Here is a 22,216-nt window from a genome sequence, read left to right as displayed (position 1 = left end):
ATGTCAGAAACCTCTTTTCATCACAAGTGAACAGTGACTTATTAATAAACCACTGGAAGAGTTATCATCAGGTCACACCTGCTCAAGGTTCTCCTTGTTCCCTTTGTTCTCCTCATCCTCCTCTTCTTCCGTCTCAAAGGGAGACGGAGTCAGAGACGCCACAAAGTGCCACAGGATATCATGGAGGGAGGTGGTCTGGGTTACGTTACACAGCAGCCAATTAAAGGCCTAAGAATGAAACACAGAAAAGAAGGTTTAAGAGAAACTGGACAAGGATGTTTATATATCGTTTTTCTTTCAGTGATTTCTTTAATAAAAAAAGCATTTAATGACAAACTGACGATTTTCAGATTTTATTCATTTATGATTTTTTCAGGTTTTCCATGATTATTGGAACCATCTAATTAACCCTCTAGTTATTATTCAATTTTTTTTGTCTATGCCTGAACAATTTGGGACAGGCAGAAGAGGATTGAAATTAGAAATTGAGGAATGTCTGAAAGAATATCGCTGACCTCCATGGCAAACACCCTGCAGGCTGATTTGCGGAGTGCATGCTTCATAGCCACCTCCAGGCCCTCTAGGTCATGATGCTGGATAACAAATGCCAACACGGGCCACTGGAAGTTCCTTTCACCTTTACTTAGAGAGCCATGGGCTGAGATCAGCCGAGACAACTCAGGAGAAGGGTGACGAAGCAGTGATGACCCAACTTCTGTAGAAACAAGCATATTTCACTTAGATTTTAAATATTTATCTTAACTTAGAGTATTGCAAATCATGGCAATACCACCATTTTAGAAGTAAACTCTGTTAATATTTAAAAATTAAATAAAAAAAGTAGCATCTAATATTTCTGGTCAGCTATCACAATTCCTGTACTGACAGTTTCAATTAATTAATTCCAAACTCTGCTATGACGATTCAAGTACTCAAACATTGCTAAAAAAGGTATAGGTATAATGGCAATTTTTTAAGCTATGTATCATTATATTGGTGCATATAATCAGTTTCAGCATTCTTGTAGCTTACACAGTAAATTATGGTAATACAGAGTAATTTGTAATTTTGTTTTAAAAAGGGACACAACAGTACCTGCATCCCCACTGTGTACCCTGCGTCTCGGCACTGCTTTGACCCGTGCTGGGGAAGCTGAGTGCTGCTTATCATACTCAGAGGCAACCACTGAATATGAGCGCTGGAATACTGTCCGCTTGGCTGTGTCACTGTCTGTGATTGGACTTGTCTCCAAACTAAAGAAACAAAGTAAAAAAAAAAGAAGAAGACATTTTACAGAAATAATAAGAATACCTGAAGCATAAAATCTTCATAGAAACTAGGTTACTAGAACATAGAACTTTGGGAGATGGGAAGCTTGTTACAGTACCTTGGGGGCATAGACTTCATGTTACTTCCTGGTTCTTCAAAAACATTGGGGCAGGCATCTGGGGTGACTGAGATATAGGGAGCAGGGACTGACGTAGAACGCAGGTAACGCATCTCATCCTGAAACAGGTTGTCATCTTGATAGGCCCCAAAGTTCTCAGTGTGTTGACTGCAAAAAGGATATTGATAAAGACTCAATGTAATGCAGATTCAATACACTGAATTACTACAATAAGGCTGCTCTTGGTCATGGAGATCAAGGTGAACACAATGTATTTACCGGGCTAGGGTTTGTAGATAGAGGCAGCCCATCCCTTTGGGCAGTTCCTCAGACACTCCCTCCTTGAGGCTGGGCAGATGTGAGTGGAAGGGTTTGGGTGGGTGATGGCAAAGCAGGTTAGGCTCAGCAGCGCTGCTCAGAGACAGCAGGAACAGTGCATTGGCACGGATCACCTGGTGGGCCTCCATAGTTGGCAGAGCCCGTGGGGTTTTCACCTGTAGAGGTTTCTTTCTTGACTGCTTAACCTGATCCAAGAACCAACGGGTTAAACCCAAGGAAGATGTATACAGTGTTTTAGACATGCAATATCTACAAATATTATGTATTTCCATACATTGGTAATGACAGGCATACCTTTTCTCTAGCCGCCGTTTGTTTTTCTCTCAGGTACTTCTCTCTACAACGATCACACACCAGGTACCAGGTGCTTCCTCCAATTCCACCATCTCCACAGTTACCAGCCCAGCCTCCGCAGAAGTGACCAATACTGTTATAGCCCTGACCTCCAGCATACCTGCCACAACCTGAGAGAACACAATAAAGGACACTGATGAATGATCTCCATACATCGGTCTTTATCACTTTCCTTGGAACTGTTCTGAATAATACCCAATAATTCACGGCACTATACCTGGGTGGGCTTGTCTCATGTGGTACGTAACAGGATATGGGTGAGACTCTCCACACAGCTCACAGATGGTATCCTTTTCTGGGCCTCCCATAGCTAACTGTGCCATCTCCCCGAAGAGGTTCCCCCTGGGACGCACCTCGGCTTTATCCTTCTTCTTCTTCTCTTTCTTGGTCTTCTTGCCATCCTTTTCATTCTCCTTCTTTTTAAGGATAGCACTAGATCCTGGACTTGGGAAAATCATGTTCTGTGTAGCCGCTTTTATGGTAGCCATGGATATGTCCTCCCAGAAAGCTACTAAGTGCTGGAGGGTGAGAGGCAAGATGGACTTAGACCTCATAGAGGAGTGGCTGGTCATCTCATAAGAGACCGCATCATTTTTTCCATCCTCGCACTTCTCAGGTAAAGGTGGTTCTTTCAGCATGGACAGAACCTTGTTCTTGTTGATGCTACCCATCTTCGAAATGTCTGGGCCATGTGGTGATATGTTGAACATGTTGAGGGCCGAGGAGATCTCCAGAGAGTGGCGGTTCTTCAGTTTGTTCTCCTTCTCGTCAAAACCCTGCTGGCAGCTAAGAGAATTACGGATGGGTGCATGTTCTTTAGTCAGCTCAGGGTTGAACTTGAGGAAGGAAGAGCATGCCATGGCATCATGTACTATGCCCTCATGCCACAGGAAAGCAGCAAAAACAGCACGAGCACATTCCGCTACAGAAGGTGACATGGCTTGCTTGGCGGGTTCAGTAGGACGCACGTTTTCACCTTTAAAGAGTGGCCCGGATTTGTCTTTTTTAGGTCTCACATGCCTGCTGGAGGTTTTACGGCTGACTTTGGGTGAAGAACGACTTTCAAGTTCCTCCTTGACCGGGGCTTTTCCAATACTGAAGTGGACCTTGGAGGAGCCCTCTTCAGCATTGTTCAACTCTGCATTCTCATCATTGGCTTCATCATTGGATAGCAAGGCGCTGGACCTACACACCTCCACCACTTCACTGTGGAGGTTTTCCTGAACTACATGGGGAGATGGGGCTCGGTTTTCAGCATTGCTGCTTCCTCCATTGCTCTCTTTGGGTGGGACTTTTGGTTTGGGTGATGTAGACCTGCCCCTCAGAGGTTCCATGAGAGGAATCTTCTTCTTTCTAAGTGTGTCAGGGTCCAGCGTATAGGAGTCAGATTTGGATCTCTCACGGGGAGGGTCCAGGTGAGCTTTAGAAGAAGGACTTACTTTAGAGGGCAGGTTCTTATCATGAGGAGAGGATGAGCGTGGGGAACTGGTGCTGGATGGGCTAGATCTGCCAGAAGTGAGGGACTTTTGTTTTGGTGAGGAGGAACGCGAACCAGGGTTTGGAGACTCAGCCCTAAGGCCTGAGGTTCGGCCATCAGCTTTCAGGGCTTGTAGGGTGTTGTGGTTGGGGGAATGAGAGCGGCTGTGAGAGTCAGACCTCAGTTTGCCAGTGTCCGATTTGAGAATGAGAGCCTCGCTGGCAGACAGACTGTCATTGTTCTTGCTCTTCACCTGGTCAACAGATCGGCTAGAGTGACTGTCGGTTTTGGAGGATCGACTCTCTTGGCGATGCTTGCTGCCTGGAGACATAGACCGACTGGCCATGTTATCCCTGTCACCTGCGTATTATAACACCAACAGTTAACTCATTTATGCAGGGGGTAAGTCTTGTCAGGCCTTTTCACATACGTAGGGAGTAAGAAAGAAATCAAGACAATAAAATAATTATGACACCTAAAAATAAAAGGAAAAAAATAACAACAGGAACTTAAGAAATGAAATGTAAAACAATAGATGTAAAAATAACATCGACAAGTATCCACTGAAATCCAAGAATTACCTTAATTTCTTTATACAAGAATTTAAGTAATTTTTAAGGTAGCACGATGCATAAATAACTGATGCAAATGGAAAGCACCCAGGTCATGTGAACTGTTTCATCAAGCCTATAAAACGGTCCCCATATATATTCCAAAGCACTGTACATACTCTGTTGCCATGCCTAAGAGGGGAAATAAATGTACTGTGGTAGAGAGGATGACATGAAACCCATCCCTGTAGTGAGTCTCCAGGGTGCTCCCAGGAGAAGACATGCATTACCCACCCTTTTGTCTGAGAACAAGAGATGATAGAGCGGTGCCAGGGCCGGTCGCACTGCTTTTGTGCACACGCTCACGTGAAGCAAGGCTGCGTGATGAAGCATCTACAGCGGAAAACAGTGGCAAGGAAAGTAAGCACCAATGCTTGAACCAAGGAAAACAATCAGAAAATGAGAAAGAGAGTGAGAGCCAAAGAATGATGGAGTGTACTAGTATGAGAAAATGACTCTGGCCCTGTTTAAAACTGATATTAACATTTGTTTTGGGTGATCTAATCACAAGTGAACAGCCAAGAGAGATTTCAGTTTACACCTGGTATTTACATGCATCTCAAATGGGTCTGTTACCTTACTACGCCAGTTGCTCTGTTCAGAAACCCAGTGACCAGGTAAAGCAGAATTTTAAGGCACCACAGGTGTCCTATATAAAGACTGTTTTAGAAAGTATGCATCTTAATTATGCAACCTCCAAGGAATCATTGTTCTAGATAAAATGAACTAATTTAATAATTGATTATCTTCACAACGGATCTGAATCAACACTGAACTGAATTCATGAAATTAATTTTTCCTGTTTATCACTGTAAAGCTGCTTTGAAACAATCTGAATTGTATAAAGCGCTATATAAATAAAGTTGACGTGACTTGAGTGATTATTAACTGGGCATTTTACATGATCTGTTACTGCAGAAAAGTCATGTATATATGTGTACATATATATATTTTTATATCAAATGTAATATTTTCTTAAAGACAGGTAGTTTACAATTTAAAACCATTGTTTTTGTGCAGTGAAGTAGTAGCAGGTCAGTTTACACGACTAATGCAATGTGGTTTCTGACTACCTCCAAATCAGTTGACAAAAATGATATGCATTCCAACCCCATTAAAGCCGTGTAACTGGTGAGCGGATCACCAGAGATGGATGTCAATACTAGGTGTAAACAGGGCCAGAGGAACATATAGGGCACTAGAAAGATATATGAATCGAGAAAAAGCAACAAGTAGAAGGACAGACACTGTGAGAGAGACAGAGACTGGTTTTAGCAGGGACAAGGCTAAAACAAAACTGGGAATCAACCAGTGCAGGGAGGATGGCAGATAAGTCCGAATAAAATGGTTGAGTGATGAGTTGTAATGAATGTGAAAAGCAGATTAAGAGTATTCTGGCTGTGGAAATATTGAGACACTTTCAAATCCAAAAAACCCAATTTAATTTTCCTTATGCAAACAGTAGTGCATTTTGAATTACACTTGGGGTTAAATGCAAAAGCACTGCATGGTTTTGATTGTGTGGACAGATTCCTGGACCTCTTGGTAACTGTTTTGCTAATGAATAATCGAATTAATCACTCTACACGTAAGCAAGCAAATAAAATTAAACTGCAATCAAGTCAACAGAAACATCTGACATGAAACATACTGTTAGTAGCTACAGTGGAAATACAAAAGATGAATTTAAATGTTATTCGGCCACTTAAGTTTAAATGAGATGAGAAAGAAAATAATCACCAATTCAAACATGGCAAGCAAGCGGGTGGACGCCGACAGAAAAGCAGGGGAAATAAGCCTGAACAGAACTCATCACAACCTAAGGGATACTAAACAATTAAGCGCTTAAGACAAGAACAAGCAGCACCTGTGTAAGCAAGCACCGCCACTACCTTATAGACGGACAGACTTACTCGGAAGCTGTGGATGCGGTTGAGGCTGCTGGGAAAGGGATTGTCCAAACACAAATGGGCTGTGGACAAGGGAAGAGGGAGGTTTGGCAGCTTGCTCAAACATGGAAGGAGTTGGGAGGAAAGGCCCAGACTGAACGGAATTCAGTATGGCACTCAGCCGGTCACCTGCAATGCGGAAGACAATGGGAGTGCTGTAGCTTATATGATCCTTAAAAGGAGCCATAGAAACTTGCTAGTCAGTTTAACGCCCCACACAAGCACTCTCACTGGAAGTAATGGGGTGTGTGAGTGGGTCAGCTGAACCAACTTGAGGGGAATAGGGAATGGGCAGGGCAGCCGTGGGTCAGGTTTTCATGAAACCTCATATCTGGAACATCCACATGGTCACAGATAAAGCATTGGCAGACAAAGCCAATGCTATGCTTTCATCCCTTTTATAGTGCAACTCTGGAAATTATTTGTTTTGTCCAAATTGTCTTATTTAAGTATTACACATTTTATTTTCTAATAATAGTCTAACAAGTATTATATCATAAACATGATATCATTGAAAACTAATATTTTAGCTGAGTTGTTAAAGTCAACATGAAAAGACTTCCGTGATGCATGTCCGGCAGGAAAATGTAGAATGGGAATTGATTTTATCTATCAGGCACTGATTGGATCACAAAAAGTAGGAATTTCATAAGAGAATGGAACATGATCAGAGTTTGCAGTGAATTCCGAGAAGGCCTTTTGACTGTTTCAGGTCAAGTTCACCCTTGAGAAAATGTCATGGTATCCCACTGGAAGTATCTTTTGTAATAATTCGTAACTCTTGTTAATTGTAAAATTTGGTGTATACTTTATTGTATTATATTAACATTATCAAATTACAGAATTTTTACATTATTGGCAAATAGTGGCAGAATTGCAGATATATAACTTCTTTATATATATAATTAAGATATATAATCTTAGGTGACATTGGCCAAAAGAGCAAGATATTAAATTCAGAAAAATTAGGCAGACATTTTTCTTTGGAATATTGAGCAATGATGAATCAAGCACAGTAAGACTAGGAATGTGTATTAAAGGGATTAATTAAGGTTAATACTGACTTCAAAGTTGACTTTTAGTCAAGAAGCGTTTAGTTAAGCTTCATAGTTAGGTGAACTTAGGTTAGGTCTTTTTATTCAGATGAACAAAGATCGAAATGAGTATAAGAGATGATGAAGGACCCATCAGACAGCTGTCTATGGGTAACGCCACTAAGCAGTGGTGCATGAGAACAGTATGGTGGGTAAGACCCAGCTGCAGCACACAGAGTCTCGCCCATGCACACAATGATGCCTTCACACGCCACAGACGACAGCCAAGACACACAGCATGCAGAACAAAATTACTCTGATTACGGAGCTGAATAAGAGCAAATGATTGTGTTTGCTTATTAATCATTTGGTGCATGTTTCATATATTCTATATTATTGCTAAAAACATCACATTTCAAAGCACAAGGGTCATACAGCATTTAAAAAGTTAAAAGAGTTTGATGTCCAGTATATCCAAGCCTCCATGACGTTTCCATGACTTTTCCTGTTGTAAAAGGTAATTTATAGATTTCTCTCTCAAAGATCGACTTCTAGTAGATGAAATATTGTTGAAAGTAGGAAAACAATTCCTTTATTAATTTGTGCATTACACACTACCATTCAAAAGTTTGGGATCAGTAAGATTGTTTTTTTTAAATAATACTTTTATTCAGCAAGGATGCATTCAATCGATCAAAAGTGACAGTAAAGACATTTACAATGTTACAAAACATTTTTGTTTCAAATAAATGCTCATGATATGTTAAATGTTCTCCCAACTGTGCAAAAACTACCACTTTTTTATTTATTTATTTAATAATACCCTACTAGGGTCAGAAATAAGTACTCAAATGTGACAGCAACGATCGATCGAAAACAAATATCACAGTGACTTCTAAAAATATATTTATCTTTTTCTGATTGCAGCACTGTGGGCAGTACATGAGGTCTGATTGGTTCACGTTAGACATCATGCCATCCAAACTGGAGAACTGAAGTGAAACTAGGGCATTGAAAGTGCGCAGTGAATCCTGAAATCAGTTTAGTGCAATATGTGCAGTGCCAATCTGCCATATAAATCACATTGTAATGAGATAGATTATAATAGATGTTTCCTTTTCAAAAACATTGATGGTGCAGTATTAAACAATAAGAATAATGATTTTCTTGTCATATTGTCATCAACGGTATGCTAAAATAGTTTCATTATTGTCATGACACTCATAACCCCTGCCCCCAAATTAATCCAGATTAATCGTTTGATTGAGCTATCCAGTACCCGAAAGGAAAATTTGGCAAAAATGCCCATCCCTATACCCTACCTCTTCTGATTTCATTGCCTGATAATTCTAATATATTCTATTTATATATAGCACACCTGTACATACAAATTTGTCTATTTTATTTTACTCTGAGTACTATTGTTGTTTCTATGCACAGGAAACTACTTCTGCCACCAAAACAAATTCCTTGTGTGTGAAAACATACTTGCCAATAAATCCCTTTCTGAAGTCTGAAGCAATTTTATTTCACAATATTACGGTTTTGCTGTATTTTTAGCATTAGAGACTTAAAAAAAACAAAAAAATATATATAACCAACAACAAACTTTTGAATGACAGTGTATGAAAATAATCATTCTGTTCCACCTTTAATTTATTAAAGCCAAAGGGATTTTACCTGAAGAACAAGACAATTTCAAACATAAGGAACATAAAGGAAGTTACAAAAAAAATGATAAAATAGAAAAATCCTGGATGACTAGCTATTCTACCACTGTTGGTCTGAAATCAATTTTGTGAAGTAACTCTTAACGTCAAGCAATAAGAATGAGATATATTTGCAAGAACATGGTATGAAAAAAAATCATTTGGCAGATGAACTGTAACCATATAAACAGAGATTTAAGTGTCACTCAATAATAAATGACATTTTATTTCTATCTCCCCCGGATCTTTACTCTCACCTTTGTTGTTGGAGATGCCGTAGTCGAAGCCCTGAGCTCCCGAGCTGCCCAGGCCCCTGTTAAACGCCTGCACTGAGAATGGGCTGGGAGGAGGGGTCTGGGCTCCATGCTCCAAAACTGCTTGCTCTGTTCCAGAGGGAAAAAAAGCATTAACAACTAAAAGCCACCTGTATTTAACTCTTGGTTTACATGTGCTGTCCTTTTGGTGCACCACATTATTGATTTCCAGAATATACTTGTGAACTGAATGTAATGTTTTTGAACACTAATGTTAATTGCAATTTAATGAAAATGTATTATAGTTAAAAGTATATTCAATGGAGTTAGCTGACCTTTTGAGTGCTTTTCTGAACCACTTATGTAGGACTGAAGTATATCTTTATAACGCTTAGAAATGTTTATGTTGCTGTCGGGCAGAAACTCCATATTTTGTCAATTTTTGAGATTTGGGCCAAATGACAGAAAAAACTGAGCGCCCACATAGAATACAATAAACTTCATAACCTGAAATGAAAAAGTAACATGATGCACTTACTGCTTTAGATGCTTAGATGCGATTGTTTTGATGATGGAAAAAAAAAGTTTGTCTGATATTCACTGGATTAAAACCTTGTAAATCCATTTGAGCTTGCTTTCGATAGAATGTTAATAAAATAATGACAAGTGCAAGTTTCTGACTACATATATAGCCACAACATCAACTTTGACAACATAGTGTTTCATTATTTAAAAAAAACATTTGTTTTTCTATTTCCTGAAAAGTAGCGATTTTGGACTCACAGGATTATATATTTCATAAATGCTTCTATTGTCTTTGAAATATTTAACGTGTTCTTCTGAATGTAATGACAAAAATGTGTGAATTAAAATATACATCGATGCATTTTCTATTGAAACTTGTATGGCATGTATTTAAATACAATGGTAATTGCACATTTGCAATGATGAATTTGCAATTTAGTACTTTTAAAATATATTAAGTCTGATAGCACTACAGTTAAAATTATAGTACTTATTTAGTATGATTGTCAACTCATCAAAATAAGTGTAATTCTTTAAAGCATGATGATTCAAAAAGTGAAAGTAAAATTTATTTGACATTTTAAAGTACACTTTTGAAAACATGTCATAAGTGTATTCTTTTTAAATACACCTTAAATGATCTTTTATTTAATTAATATTATATTATCTGCATATATAAATATGCTTTTAAGATCTGAAGAACACTTTCAATACAATTAAGCACACAATTTTTTTTTCCACAAGGGATGCCATGACAAATACTGGAGTGTGTTTGCGTTACCTTCCTCATGACGCAGGTACTGGTTTCCCCCTCTGTCTCGGGTCAGCGACCAGGCCTCACCCTCATCACTCTCACAGAACTCCACCACACTGTTCTTATCCAGCTGAACCCAGGTGCCTTCCGAGTTAATCACCTGATACAGACACAGCTTTATTTACCTCCTCTCTTATACACACCTGGCACCACATCAATCCAGAGGAGCAAGACAAACTCAGTGGCAGTTCTAAAATTAAGCGCATTTAGAAAAGTGAAAACAAATATATGATGCACCATTCAATTCTCAAGATTTATGAAATGAAACCACTTTGAACAAAGACACTGTTTCAAATTTGACTTGACATTCGTGAGAAGAACAGTAGTATTTGTGCCAGTTGGGAGGCTCATAGGCAACAACTTTAAGAGAGCATTTGAAGACAGCATGACACACCACAACCTCTACCGAGAGAAGAGAGAGGCAAAGACCAGCCCTTCCATGATCAGACATGGAGACTATTCAAATGCCATAAAAGACAGGTGTTTACCAGGGTTGTGCGCCATTCAGAATTCCCATTCAATTCTTGAATTTGAATTGAGGCAGTATACAGGATGCAGAATTGGAATTGGAATTGAATTTAAGGAAGTAGAAATATGACAAAATAAAATTCAAAGAAAGTTCATATAAGTAATCGAAAAATGATCTGTCAGTATGAATTAGGGTTGTGCCGATAGTATCGCGTATCAACGATAGTCAGAGATATTGCCGATGGTGATATTGCCAAGATGATAACTGGCCCGTTTTCCCATTAATGTATTCAATTATTATTATTATTATTATAAGGCTAGTATTATTATTAAATGATAATATAATAATATTATATTCCCTAGAACTTTATAACGACATCACATAACCACACTTGAGACACCGACATGTGTGTATGAGGATTCCTCAATGAAAATGTTTTTAAAACAAAACTACATCCCACATTTAAAACGAATTGGAAGGTGATCTATACACAAACTGTCAAGAGTGCTTGTTATAAAAGACACACATCATTCTTATACTATAGTTGTTGTTTTAGCCAAGATGAAAACTGCATCATTGTTCGTCAGCATAGCACATTAACAAAACCTTTAATGACACTAATAACACACACAAAAAAAACAAACAATAAAATTACAAATTAATAATAATAATAATAATAATGTCCCTAAAATTATATAAGCCTAATAACAGTCTAAAGGTCCGAACACAGCACAAATCAGTTATCTGTGAAAATCAAAAGCGGCTTCAAACTGACTTTGATTTTTTTCACGGTCATTAATGTATGGTCCACAAGATAAATATTAAGTCAGTAAATTAAGATAGTTGATATAGGCTATCGTTATCAGCTTTTGTTGAGGTAGGTTCATCTCGTTGTCTCGCTGTTAATGCAGAGACAGATGTCAAAAGCTCAGTTTCTGCTTTCACTTTCACGGAATAAGTGCGCGCGTTTACATGCACGTTCTCAACCCGATTATGTTTATTAAGCCCACAATGCAGGTGGTCTTGTAAAAACATGAATCCGTTTTCCTTTATCGGAGTCAAGTCATAAGCTTAAGCATAAACTGTTCGACTCAGTTAGATTTATTACACCGATTTCTCCTGGCATGTAAACACATTAACCTGCATTAAAAGTGCATGTATGTGATAGCTATGACAGGAAAGTGTACTTATTGTGCTTTTAAGCGCATCCAGACAGAGCGAGCTTTTCGCGGAAGGAGGAAATATAATCACAAACTCAGAGTCTTTCTTGACCCAAGGAATGATAAAATCTTGTTCTCATCTCGTGCAGAAGAGCCACAGTCAAAATGCTGCATCTGTAACCGCATGAGATGATAATATGTGTCTGTAAATTTCCCGCTGACATGTTGAAATACTCTTCAGTTTTTAATGCTTTATTTAATATCACAACAGACATAATAAAACTGAATACTCTTGAGGCAGATACAGGAATGGTTAGGCTATATTTTACCTCACTACCAGGAAATGTGGTAGTAGGAAACACTCGACCTTTGCTAGCAAAGTAGAAAACGATTATCATATATAAAACGAAGTCATTAAATAAGCAAATTAATGAGTAAAGTAATAAGCAAATAAATAAGCTAGTTAATGATAAAAATAAGTAAGCCCCGTCCGCCGTACGAAAATATTGTGTATCGCAGATCTCACAGGCTGACGATTGGACGATATGAAAATGGAGCATATCGGCCAACACAAAGATGCCAGTAAAACACATAACTTTTTGGCTATTTTGAGAAACAGTACACAATATTAATAATGTTTAGAGTGCTATCTATAGAAATATACACTGCCCAGCCAAAAAAAAAAAAACAAAAAAAAAAGGGTTGCAGTTTGGATTTAAATAAGCAAATACTTGAGTCAATTCAAACAAAGACTTTTTTTTTTTTGCCCATGCAGTATATGACAATATAATTTAATATAATATAATATACCAGGGTCTTTAAAATGGAATATAGTGTCATAACTACTAATAATAAATTGAATTATTTATGTTTTGTTTAAACTTTGACTTATTTAACTCCTCAGTTGTGTGACTGTGTTGAACTGCAATTCAGTAAATTCTTCTTCCCATCATTACAATTCAAATTCCAGTTCTACATCCTGTGGGTCACAGTAAATTCAATTCAAATTCACATTCCCGAATCGAAAGGGAACCCATTCTTAATTCTGAATTTTGCTCAACCCTGGTGTTAACAGAGTGGAAATTATGAGATGACTTCAGTTTTTGTTGTAATTCACATGCTTCCTGCCATCATTGTTAATAGATCATTTATTAATTATTGCATCACACAGATTTTCCTGCAGAGCATGCCAGATTACACTGTACTGTTACTGTGCAAAAGCTGAAGCCATGCTTGGTGGTTCTTGAAAGGGGCTTTAATAATGTGAACAGAACAATAACACACCCACACACCAGAGCCATAGCATGTATGGCCTCTATCAAAAGAAGTTACACAAAGGGATCTATAATTGTCTAAAGAAAAATGAAGAATTTGTGTTACAGAAACTGCAGAACTAGCAAGAAATCTGGCTAATTAGTCATTTATTGTCAGCCACAGTAACACAGTTGGGAGTCCATACCTCGCCTACCGCCTTGACTTTGTTCCCCAGAACTAACATTCCAATGGGGATACCTCTAAGGTTTGGGCAGCTTCTGATGTTGTGACCCGAAGGTCCGGTCTTCACTACCTTATAAAGACCCGGTCCACCACCCTGGCCTGCGCCCATGTCTCGTACGGTGGCGTCATGAGAAGGGTGGCCACTGGTCTCCTTTCCATAATCATCCAAATTTGACCTGCCCTCCTGCAAAACCAAAGGACACCAGTTAATTTAAGTTTGAAAGTATGTTATAGATCGTAAAATTATGTCCTCAAAATATTTCGTTCCATCAAATAAGGATGTCCGATATGATGAAAAAGAAAAACCTTTCAAAGATCTAGTTTAACAGTCCATAGAAATGTCTTTGCAGTAAAACTGGCCCACATTTTTTTTTAAACAGTTAATACAATTTTCACAAAAAAAATCTTTTGTTGTTGTTAAATAATTAACCTTTATGACTTTAAGACTATGATTGCGGGACAGTTACACAACCTTGACATTTTTTTTCCACAATAATATCTCAATATCCAATTCAAAAATTGAAAAGTCTTTATAAAAGCAGCGTATTCATGCCACTGTTAATGCATTTTTGAATATAATTTATTCAAAAATACATTTACAACTAAATTCATGCAGACAATAGTCAATTAATCCGAAAGGGGAAAAAAAGGGACATCACTGACTTTAAACATAATTTGCTACCAGGATGAAGTACCTGCTTACATCAGCAATACATAGACCAGTCAATTGTGCTTCTACATACAAAAATAAGACAGTCTTTACAAATATCATGTTATCCTAATTGTAACTTGTAACTAATTTTAGGTTGTGGGATGACATTTACATTTATTCATTTAGCAGGATGGATATCATTATAACACATAACAGTGTGTTCTGATGCCAAGTACTACTGATGAATATAATCGATATGCTGTTCATAAACTGACAAAATTAATTTTGCATTTGTGTGAGAAAAAACAAAACAAAAACACATGCATTCACATATTCTGCTTTTATTAAAGGAATAGTTCGCACAAAAGTTAAAATTCAAATTGTTATTTTTACCATGGACCACAAAAGGAGAATTTCGAATAAATTCTTCCATATATGGTTTGGCGTCATTAACATCAACAGCAACTTATTTGTATGAATGATTTTTGGGGCTTGAAAGATGTGGTCATTGTATGGACTAGAATTCACCTTCTGTTTTCCATGGAAAACAACATACAAGTTTGGAAGGACATTAACAACATTTGAATTCTTGAGTAAACTATTCCTTTAAATCCTCATGCAACTGACTTTCTTTGTTTCAACTGTGAACAACTACATGAAAACGCAAAAAAGCTTTACCCAAGGTTAACATATATGTAATGTAATGATCATTAGGTACTGGAAACTTTGTGCATACAAGGAAAAGATGATAAAACATATTTTGTGTCGCTCACTATTTACACAATTAAACATGCAACTATGATGATGCTCCAATACTACATGTACAAATCACAATCTCAAAATCAAGAGAAACACTGGTGAAAAGCAAAGCAGCAGCCAAGCTACAACACACCTCATCTTCTGACAACTCACCTGGGGAAAACAAGATAAGGTCGTCCAAGACAAAAAGTCGATATCCCTGACTCCTTGGCTAGCGCTAAAGATATTCTGAGCAACAGATTATAAGCAAGTCAAAACACGGTTGGGGATTAGCTTCAATCAGAAACGCAGATGGTATGGTTTGTCTTTTTTTGGAAGAGATGGATTTGTTATCGTGACAGTTTGTTTGGGTGTATTTTATGCCTTTCGAATTTTCTTCACGATACAGTGAGAGAAGGTTGAGAAGAAAGTCTAGCAAATGAAACAATCCTAAACCTAGAATTCTGGGATCTACTGAAGATTATGACTGAGAATTTTGCAACAAAATTCAAATCACATGGAAATACGGTAAATGAAAAATAAATCACATAAGAAATATGAAGATTCATAATCTTCCAAAAAAGATTGGTGGTGTGTCATGCTGTTCACACTAGGAGCCTTGATGATATTTTCACATCCAGAGGTAATTATGCTCTCACAATCACGGCCCAAATCTCAGGCTTTTAGTTCGGAAAACGGCTCGTTTCATGGCAGGAACCTCATCAAAAGTTGCGGGACCCAGACAGCTAAAATTTTTAAGATCAGCCACTTTCAAACCAATTGTTGAAAAGGTTTCAGGGCCATTGAGCAAATTTTTAAGCAAATTAATCTTCATCTGTATACATCTTCATCTTTTTTTTTACAAATTGGCTATATGAAGAGGTTAAAGCGTTCATTGAGCTCATACTGTCATGGCCAGGAAACAGCAAAGCTTTGTTCACTGATATTCAGTATCACACAAGAGCTATTTTTCACACCACATATGATGAACAACAACACAGTAGGGCTGCACAATTAATTGAATAGATGATGACAATGGCTGACGCAACAAACGAATCATGAAGTGTCAATTACAGCATTCGCTTGAGCATTGGGGAATCTATAGGCCTGTTAGAAATCAATCACTTTTAATGAGCACATTTATAAGCAGTGTTTTTGTTTCATTTCTATTATGAAAAAGAAAGTTGTAGAAACATCACCTGACTCTCAAAAAAAAAAAGCAGTAGAGGCAAAGCGAAAAGCATCGTGACATGTTGAGCTGCTCACTTACAATATAGATCAGGGGTGGGCAGCTTCGTTCCCCTGTTCTGTTGAGTTTAGCCCAACCCTTGCGTCGCTTCACCACCATTCATAAATCCTCTCCCATGGCTTCATGGGATAGTAAAGTGTCCAGCGAATGCACACTTCAGAATCTCGCCGGAAGTAGTAGGTCACTATGCATTCGGACATACTACTCTGTTGGCGTACTCTTTTTAACATATTATATAGTATTTGATTTCGGACAATGTCAAGAAAGCTACAAGCTTGTTTTTTTTTTTGTTTTTTTTTCAGGGTTGGAGCTAAACTCTGCAGGACAGTGGGCCTTCAGGACCAAAGTTGCCCATCCCTGATATACATGGTGTGAAACCTAACATACACCAGAACAAGTTTTGACACCAAAACTAGAACACTCCTGTTAAGGCTGAAATACACTACACGACTTTTACAAAGGTATTTGCCCTGATTTGCAGTCTGGAAGAGTCGACGATAGTTGCCGAAAGTCAGGGCCATTCTGCAGATTTTGGACATTCGTAGGTGACAGATTTTGCAGAAAATCGCATTGTTAATGTTAGCTTCACACTATAATTCAATTCTATACAGTTGGAGGATGTCAAACATGTTTGATATTTTGAACCAATTTCAAAACACATTGTTTTCATTTTTGCGAGAAACATTTAGATGCAGTTTTCGTCTGTGTGTAATGTATAGGGTTTTAAAATCTGTTCAGATTTTAAAAATCATTTATTAATAATAATAATAATAGTAATAATAATAGATGTGGTGAGAATTGCATTATTTACAAGGAATGTAATATTTTAAAATGAACATTGTTAATTGTAATAAATAACTGCCAAGTTATTTAAAATACCAAGGGATAAAATAGACAAAATATGAACTTTTTTCATAATGGTGCAGCCCTACAAAACAAAGTGCATGAGTTAGTGTCTTTCAACCAGGAGTTAATAAGCCAAGGGACTGGCAACATGCACAACCCCCCCTTAAAAATGTCCATCCTGGTCTCTGAGTGATCGTGCCCAAACTCAACTACAGAGTAGCACTAACACATGCAAGGGCACATTTTGTTGGCCTTTGTAAGTAATTAACACAGCATGCTTGTAGGCATTTGGGACTGGGTCATTGGATGCCCGTGATTCACTGTAGAAAGAGCCAAACTGAAGTATATCAAATGATCATCCTAAAATGTGACTGAAGTTAAGCTGACAGTTACAAGTCCCGTTCCCAAATGAGCAGTGTAGGGGCTCCGGCTAATCTACGAAGGGGGAGGCCTTTTACTTACGTCGACAGGGACCAGGAGGCTTCTGCCCAGATGCTGGTTAAAAGAGAGGCACCAGGCTTCAGTGTACCCATTCATGTTGGGAACATACTTCTTTACTGTCTCATCATTCAGTCTGAGCCAGACACCATCATCATTGTGGATCTATGGGAAACAAGCAACAGAGCGGAGCCATGCCCTCCTGTAACTGCTAACACGCCCCTCGCATGAGCCTCTGAGGCTGCAGAACCAATTGCGTAAATGCGCGACACCAACCAGTTGGATTTACAGTGGATGTCCAGTTGTGTTGAGAGAAAATGAGATGCATCATCTACAGAATTTTTATATGCATGTAGGGCCTGACAGCAAGGAACAACAGGCCCTTTCACGTGACTTATGTGGGGGGCTTCAAGACACTGCTCAGCGCAAGCGTTAAGCGCCACTTTGAGCATGTGAAAAGCACTGCCATGTCATCGAAGGGTAATTCTACGGGTTTGCCAATTAGCAAGTTAGCAAGAAAGCAGGGAGTTAACACTACCACTCAAAAGTTTGGACATATGTCTGTATATATGTATTTAAGTAAATTAAATACACTTCTATATCCACTTGCTTTGCCTTTACTATCCCCTCCCACTCATACATTAAAACATTTTTTTTTTTTTTTTTTTTTTTTGCAAAGCAATTAATCAGAAAAACGAATTTTGAGCATTAAACAGTTCTTTTGATTTGATACTATAATAATTGATAGATAATACAATACTGTTCAAATGTTTGGGGCAAGTAAGATACTGTTTTCTATAATTAATACTTTTATTCAGTAAGAATGTATTAAACTAATCAAAATTCACAGTAACAACATTTATAACAATATTACAAAATATTTATATTTCAAATAAATGTTGCTTTTTAACTTTACATTCAAAGAATCCTGATATATATATATATATATATTTTTTTTTTTTTTTTTTTTTTTTCACAAATATATTAAGCAGCATTTTCAACATTAATAATGATGAGAATTGGTTAACATCAAATCAGCATATCAGAATGATTTCTGAAGGATCATGTGACACTGAAGACTGGAGTAATTATACTGAAATTCAGCTTTACCATCACAGGAATTATTTACATTTGTAATTTCATATGGTAATACTATTTGACAATTTTACTGTTCGATTTTACTGAAGTAAAATCAAATAAATCCAGCCTTGGTGAGAATAGGAGACTTATTTCGTAAACAAAAGAAAATCTTATTAACCAAACTTTTGAACAGTAGGGTATATAAATGTACAAATAACAGATAATCAATATTAAGACACAATATAATAAAAAATATTAGTAAGGTAAATAAAGTAATAAGTAAAGTAATCTATGAAATGAAATATAATTTCAGGAAAGTGTGTCCAAAATGTTGACTGGTAGTTTATTTTATTTTATATACTATATACAGTTTGACTTGTCATGCAAAAGTCATGCAATTTTTCTAATTAAGAGTGCTTTGAAACGGCAAATGGGTGAGCAAAACATTACAAGGTTGACACTTATCTCCATAGAGATCAATGCACTGGCGGTTCATGTGAAAGGGCCTTTAGAGCAACCGACAGCATTGCGGATGTGAGGTTGGGTCTTATAGGAGTATCAGTGATTGGCATGCAGTGATGAACTGGAATAGATAGCTCTTATATGAGCTTTAACTACAGCCTCAAAGTCTCCTGCATGTAAATGAAGCAAAGGATATGCACAAAAAAAAAAAAAACCCGCTTCTGACCAAATCATAAGTAAATTAGAAAGCTCAGAAAGATGCAGAAATTGTTTTAAAAGCCTTTTTGTTTTAAAACAGAAACAATTAATTAATCATTCATAATTGTGTTCTCTGATTAAAGGAAGAGAAAACAGAAAAGGACTTAAATACAGGACATTTTGGTCCCTATTCTAGAGTGGTTTACCTCATCAATGAATGTGATGGTGCCATTGACTTGGACTATGCCTATTTGTTCGCTCTGCAGAGAAGGGTGACTACGCACGCGCAGCCCTGCGCTGTCCTTGGCCACAAATTTGCGCACCTGAGAGAAGCAGAGGGGGAGAGACAGAGACTGTAAGACAGATGAGAAGTTGGCAGGAAGCTGCAGTCAGAGAGTAAAGGTTCACAGCACGAGAACAGAAGAGAACAGAACCCAACCCGCACATCCTATCAGACGAGGGAAACGTCAGTCCATCCAATGAGGTGTGAGAAACTCAGCAGAAAAAAGCATGAAAGACACTTGATTTTGTGCAGTTGTGTTGCTTGTTTCCCAGTTGAGTTCAATACACAGTAAAGAAATACACGGTAAAGAAATATAGTGACACCGCACTCGCATATACATAGCACTGATACCGCACAGCTATTTACACACTAATAGTCTAGTCTCTAGCCGCCCAACGTTTTGTCCATGTGGTCCCTCAAGTAATATGAGCTCATAAAAGGTGTGTGTAACAATTATAAAACAATTATACTTGAATTTGAGCTTGTCAAGCCACAGGACATCAACTTCCAGAAAGTATTTAACGTCATAAATAATATTCATTAAAAAAAAGCTGTAATCGTATACTATCTGCTTCAGCGTAAAACATTTTCGGACACCATTTCCAAAGAATGACAGTCCAGTTGTGAACATTAACACTACTGTTCAAAAGTTTGGGGTCAGTAGGTTTTTTTTTATGGAAAGTGAGGGAAAGTGCTTTCACACATGTGAACTCTGGTACAGTTCGCTGCTGATAGGAGCGCAACCGTACTAAATTGCGGAAGTGAACCGCTATTGATGATGTATGATTCGATAAAACTGTGTTTGTGTGTGTTCTTCTCTCTCACTTTCCTGACAAGCAAACGTATATCTCATTTCTGCTCACCTTCAGCACAAATGGACTCCTGCGTTTCTTTGAACATATTTACAGTACATTCGCAGCAGACAGACGCAAGTGCTGTTATGTGCTGACGCTTTGGAAGCAAAACCAAAGGATCAAAAAAAGTGATGCGAGCAACTCTATCCATTATGGCGCTTTGTCCTTCATAGCCATTGCCTAGCAACATGGGTACGTCGCTGAAAGTTGATGACGCAAGCGTACCGTGGTTTGGACCCAAATAATATAATGTGAATAGAGACCAGCGGGGGAAGGGGGAAAGCAATCAAACTCTGGTTTGGACCTAGTGTGAAAGCACCCTAATACTTTTTCCCAGCAAGGCCACAATAAATTGATCAAAAGTGACAGTAAAGACATTTATAATGTTTCAAATAAATGTTCTATTCTACTGAACTTTCTACTCATCAGAGAAACCAAGAAAAAAAATCCTGGTTTCCACAAAAATATTAAGCAGCACAACTGTTTCTAACATTGATAATAATAAGAAATATTTCTTGAGCACCAAATCAGAATATTAGAATGATTTCTGAAGGATCATGTGACATTTTACTGTATTTTTGATCAAATAAATGCAGCTTTGGTGAGCGTAAGAGACATCCTTCAAAAACATTAAATAAATGTATTACCGACCTCAAATTTTTGAACGTTAGGTTAACCTGGACCGGATACATCTGGCCGAGTAGCACCGCTTTAACTCCTTAACTCGGAAACTCACCTTGCTAGGTTGAGGTTCAGCTTTGGGTTTGACCATCTGTGTGCCAGGAGGGATCATTCCTTTGGGTGGGTCTTTGACCTCGACCTCCAGACCAGCATCTGAGCAAATATGATTCAGTCAAAAAACTCAAGACTCATGAGCTCTACAATATCAACCCCCAGTTTCACAGACAAGGCTTAAGCCTAGTCCCAGACTAAAATGCATGCTTGAGCAGTTTTAACTGAAAGCAATTTACACTGACATATCAGTGCACGTTTATAAAATATACTTAAATGCCCAAATTGAACTAAGGCCTAATCCTGGCTTAACCTAAGCCCTGTCTGTGAAACCAGGCCCAAGAGTTAACCACAGGCCTTTATGTATGAGGACTATAGTACAGAGCCCCTAAAGGGACACGGTGATGGAAAAAACATGAGACGAGAGGGGAAAAAATGTCAATGCTTTTGCGTTCTCTCGCAAAACATTTTTTGCATTACCACGAGAAACTTTGTGTTGAGAAACGACACAAAGTGTCTTGGGGGAAACTTTAAGAACGAGAGAACGCAAAAGAATTAAGACATAATCTGTTCCCCCATCTTGCATTTGCTCTATAAATCATATTTTATCATGTAATTTTTTTTTTTTTTTACATTTTATGGGGGGAAAATGCTGATAATGAAAATCTATTTGAGCACTAGCAACATACACTATCCACTTTGGACACTCCTTAAATATTTATACAACAAAGTGCTCTAATACAAAGCTTTAATAAAAACTAAAATCCAGTTACCGATTTCAATGCCATCGATGGTCACATGAATGGTGTAAAGTCCAACAGCACCAGGGGTCCAGTTAGCGCTGTATGTTCCGTCTGTGTTGGCCCGGATAAGCATGTTCTCACTGGGCCTGAGTAAGAAGCAGACAAACCGAACCTGAAACCTGTTCTTACATTTGAATGTTGACTGTAATATGAATATGACAGGTAGGTCTTTTAACCTCTTTGGTGTCGGCGAGGCAAAGCGAAGCTCTTCAAAGGAATAATTTTCATATGCCTGGACAAAAAAGACAGTAAGTGACAATGTAAGAAAAACATACAAAATATCGAACTATCTAATTGCAATG

At 37.9% G+C, this 22,216-nt stretch overlaps 1 protein-coding gene across 20 annotated transcripts in view; it reads right to left on the bottom strand.

Annotated features, from left to right (window-relative positions):
• The window catches only part of mycbp2 (MYC binding protein 2), a 110,792-nt gene that overhangs the window by 15,223 nt on the left and 73,353 nt on the right, over positions 1-22,216 (bottom strand). For 4 of the 20 annotated variants that reach the window (XM_084420735.1, XM_084420749.1, XM_084420746.1 and 1 more), the window contains 17 exons: positions 22,091-22,146; positions 21,885-22,000; positions 21,116-21,213; positions 19,449-19,565; positions 17,527-17,667; positions 15,144-15,218; positions 13,542-13,763; positions 10,421-10,553; positions 9,118-9,243; positions 6,082-6,246; positions 2,298-3,917; positions 2,021-2,190; positions 1,667-1,911; positions 1,388-1,555; positions 1,096-1,253; positions 516-715; positions 79-228 (listed from right to left, as the gene is read on the bottom strand). In XM_084420735.1, the coding sequence (XP_084276861.1) occupies positions 79-228; positions 516-715; positions 1,096-1,253; positions 1,388-1,555; positions 1,667-1,911; positions 2,021-2,190; positions 2,298-3,917; positions 6,082-6,246; positions 9,118-9,243; positions 10,421-10,553; positions 13,542-13,763; positions 15,144-15,218; positions 17,527-17,667; positions 19,449-19,565; positions 21,116-21,213; positions 21,885-22,000; positions 22,091-22,146 (3,960 nt within the window). The remainder of the gene's footprint in view (positions 1-78; positions 229-515; positions 716-1,095; positions 1,254-1,387; positions 1,556-1,666; positions 1,912-2,020; positions 2,191-2,297; positions 3,918-6,081; positions 6,247-9,117; positions 9,244-10,420; positions 10,554-13,541; positions 13,764-15,143; positions 15,219-17,526; positions 17,668-19,448; positions 19,566-21,115; positions 21,214-21,884; positions 22,001-22,090; positions 22,147-22,216) is intronic. The other 16 variants (XM_084420748.1, XM_084420744.1, XM_084420737.1 and 13 more) reach the window with 13 other exon arrangements.

The sequence above is a fragment of the Rutilus rutilus genome (assembly GCF_951802725.1).
Source record: "Rutilus rutilus genome assembly, chromosome: 10".
Lineage (NCBI taxonomy): Eukaryota > Metazoa > Chordata > Actinopteri > Cypriniformes > Leuciscidae > Rutilus > Rutilus rutilus.
Note: the sequence above shows the minus strand (reverse complement) of the source record. Positions and strands in the feature narration are given on the sequence as shown.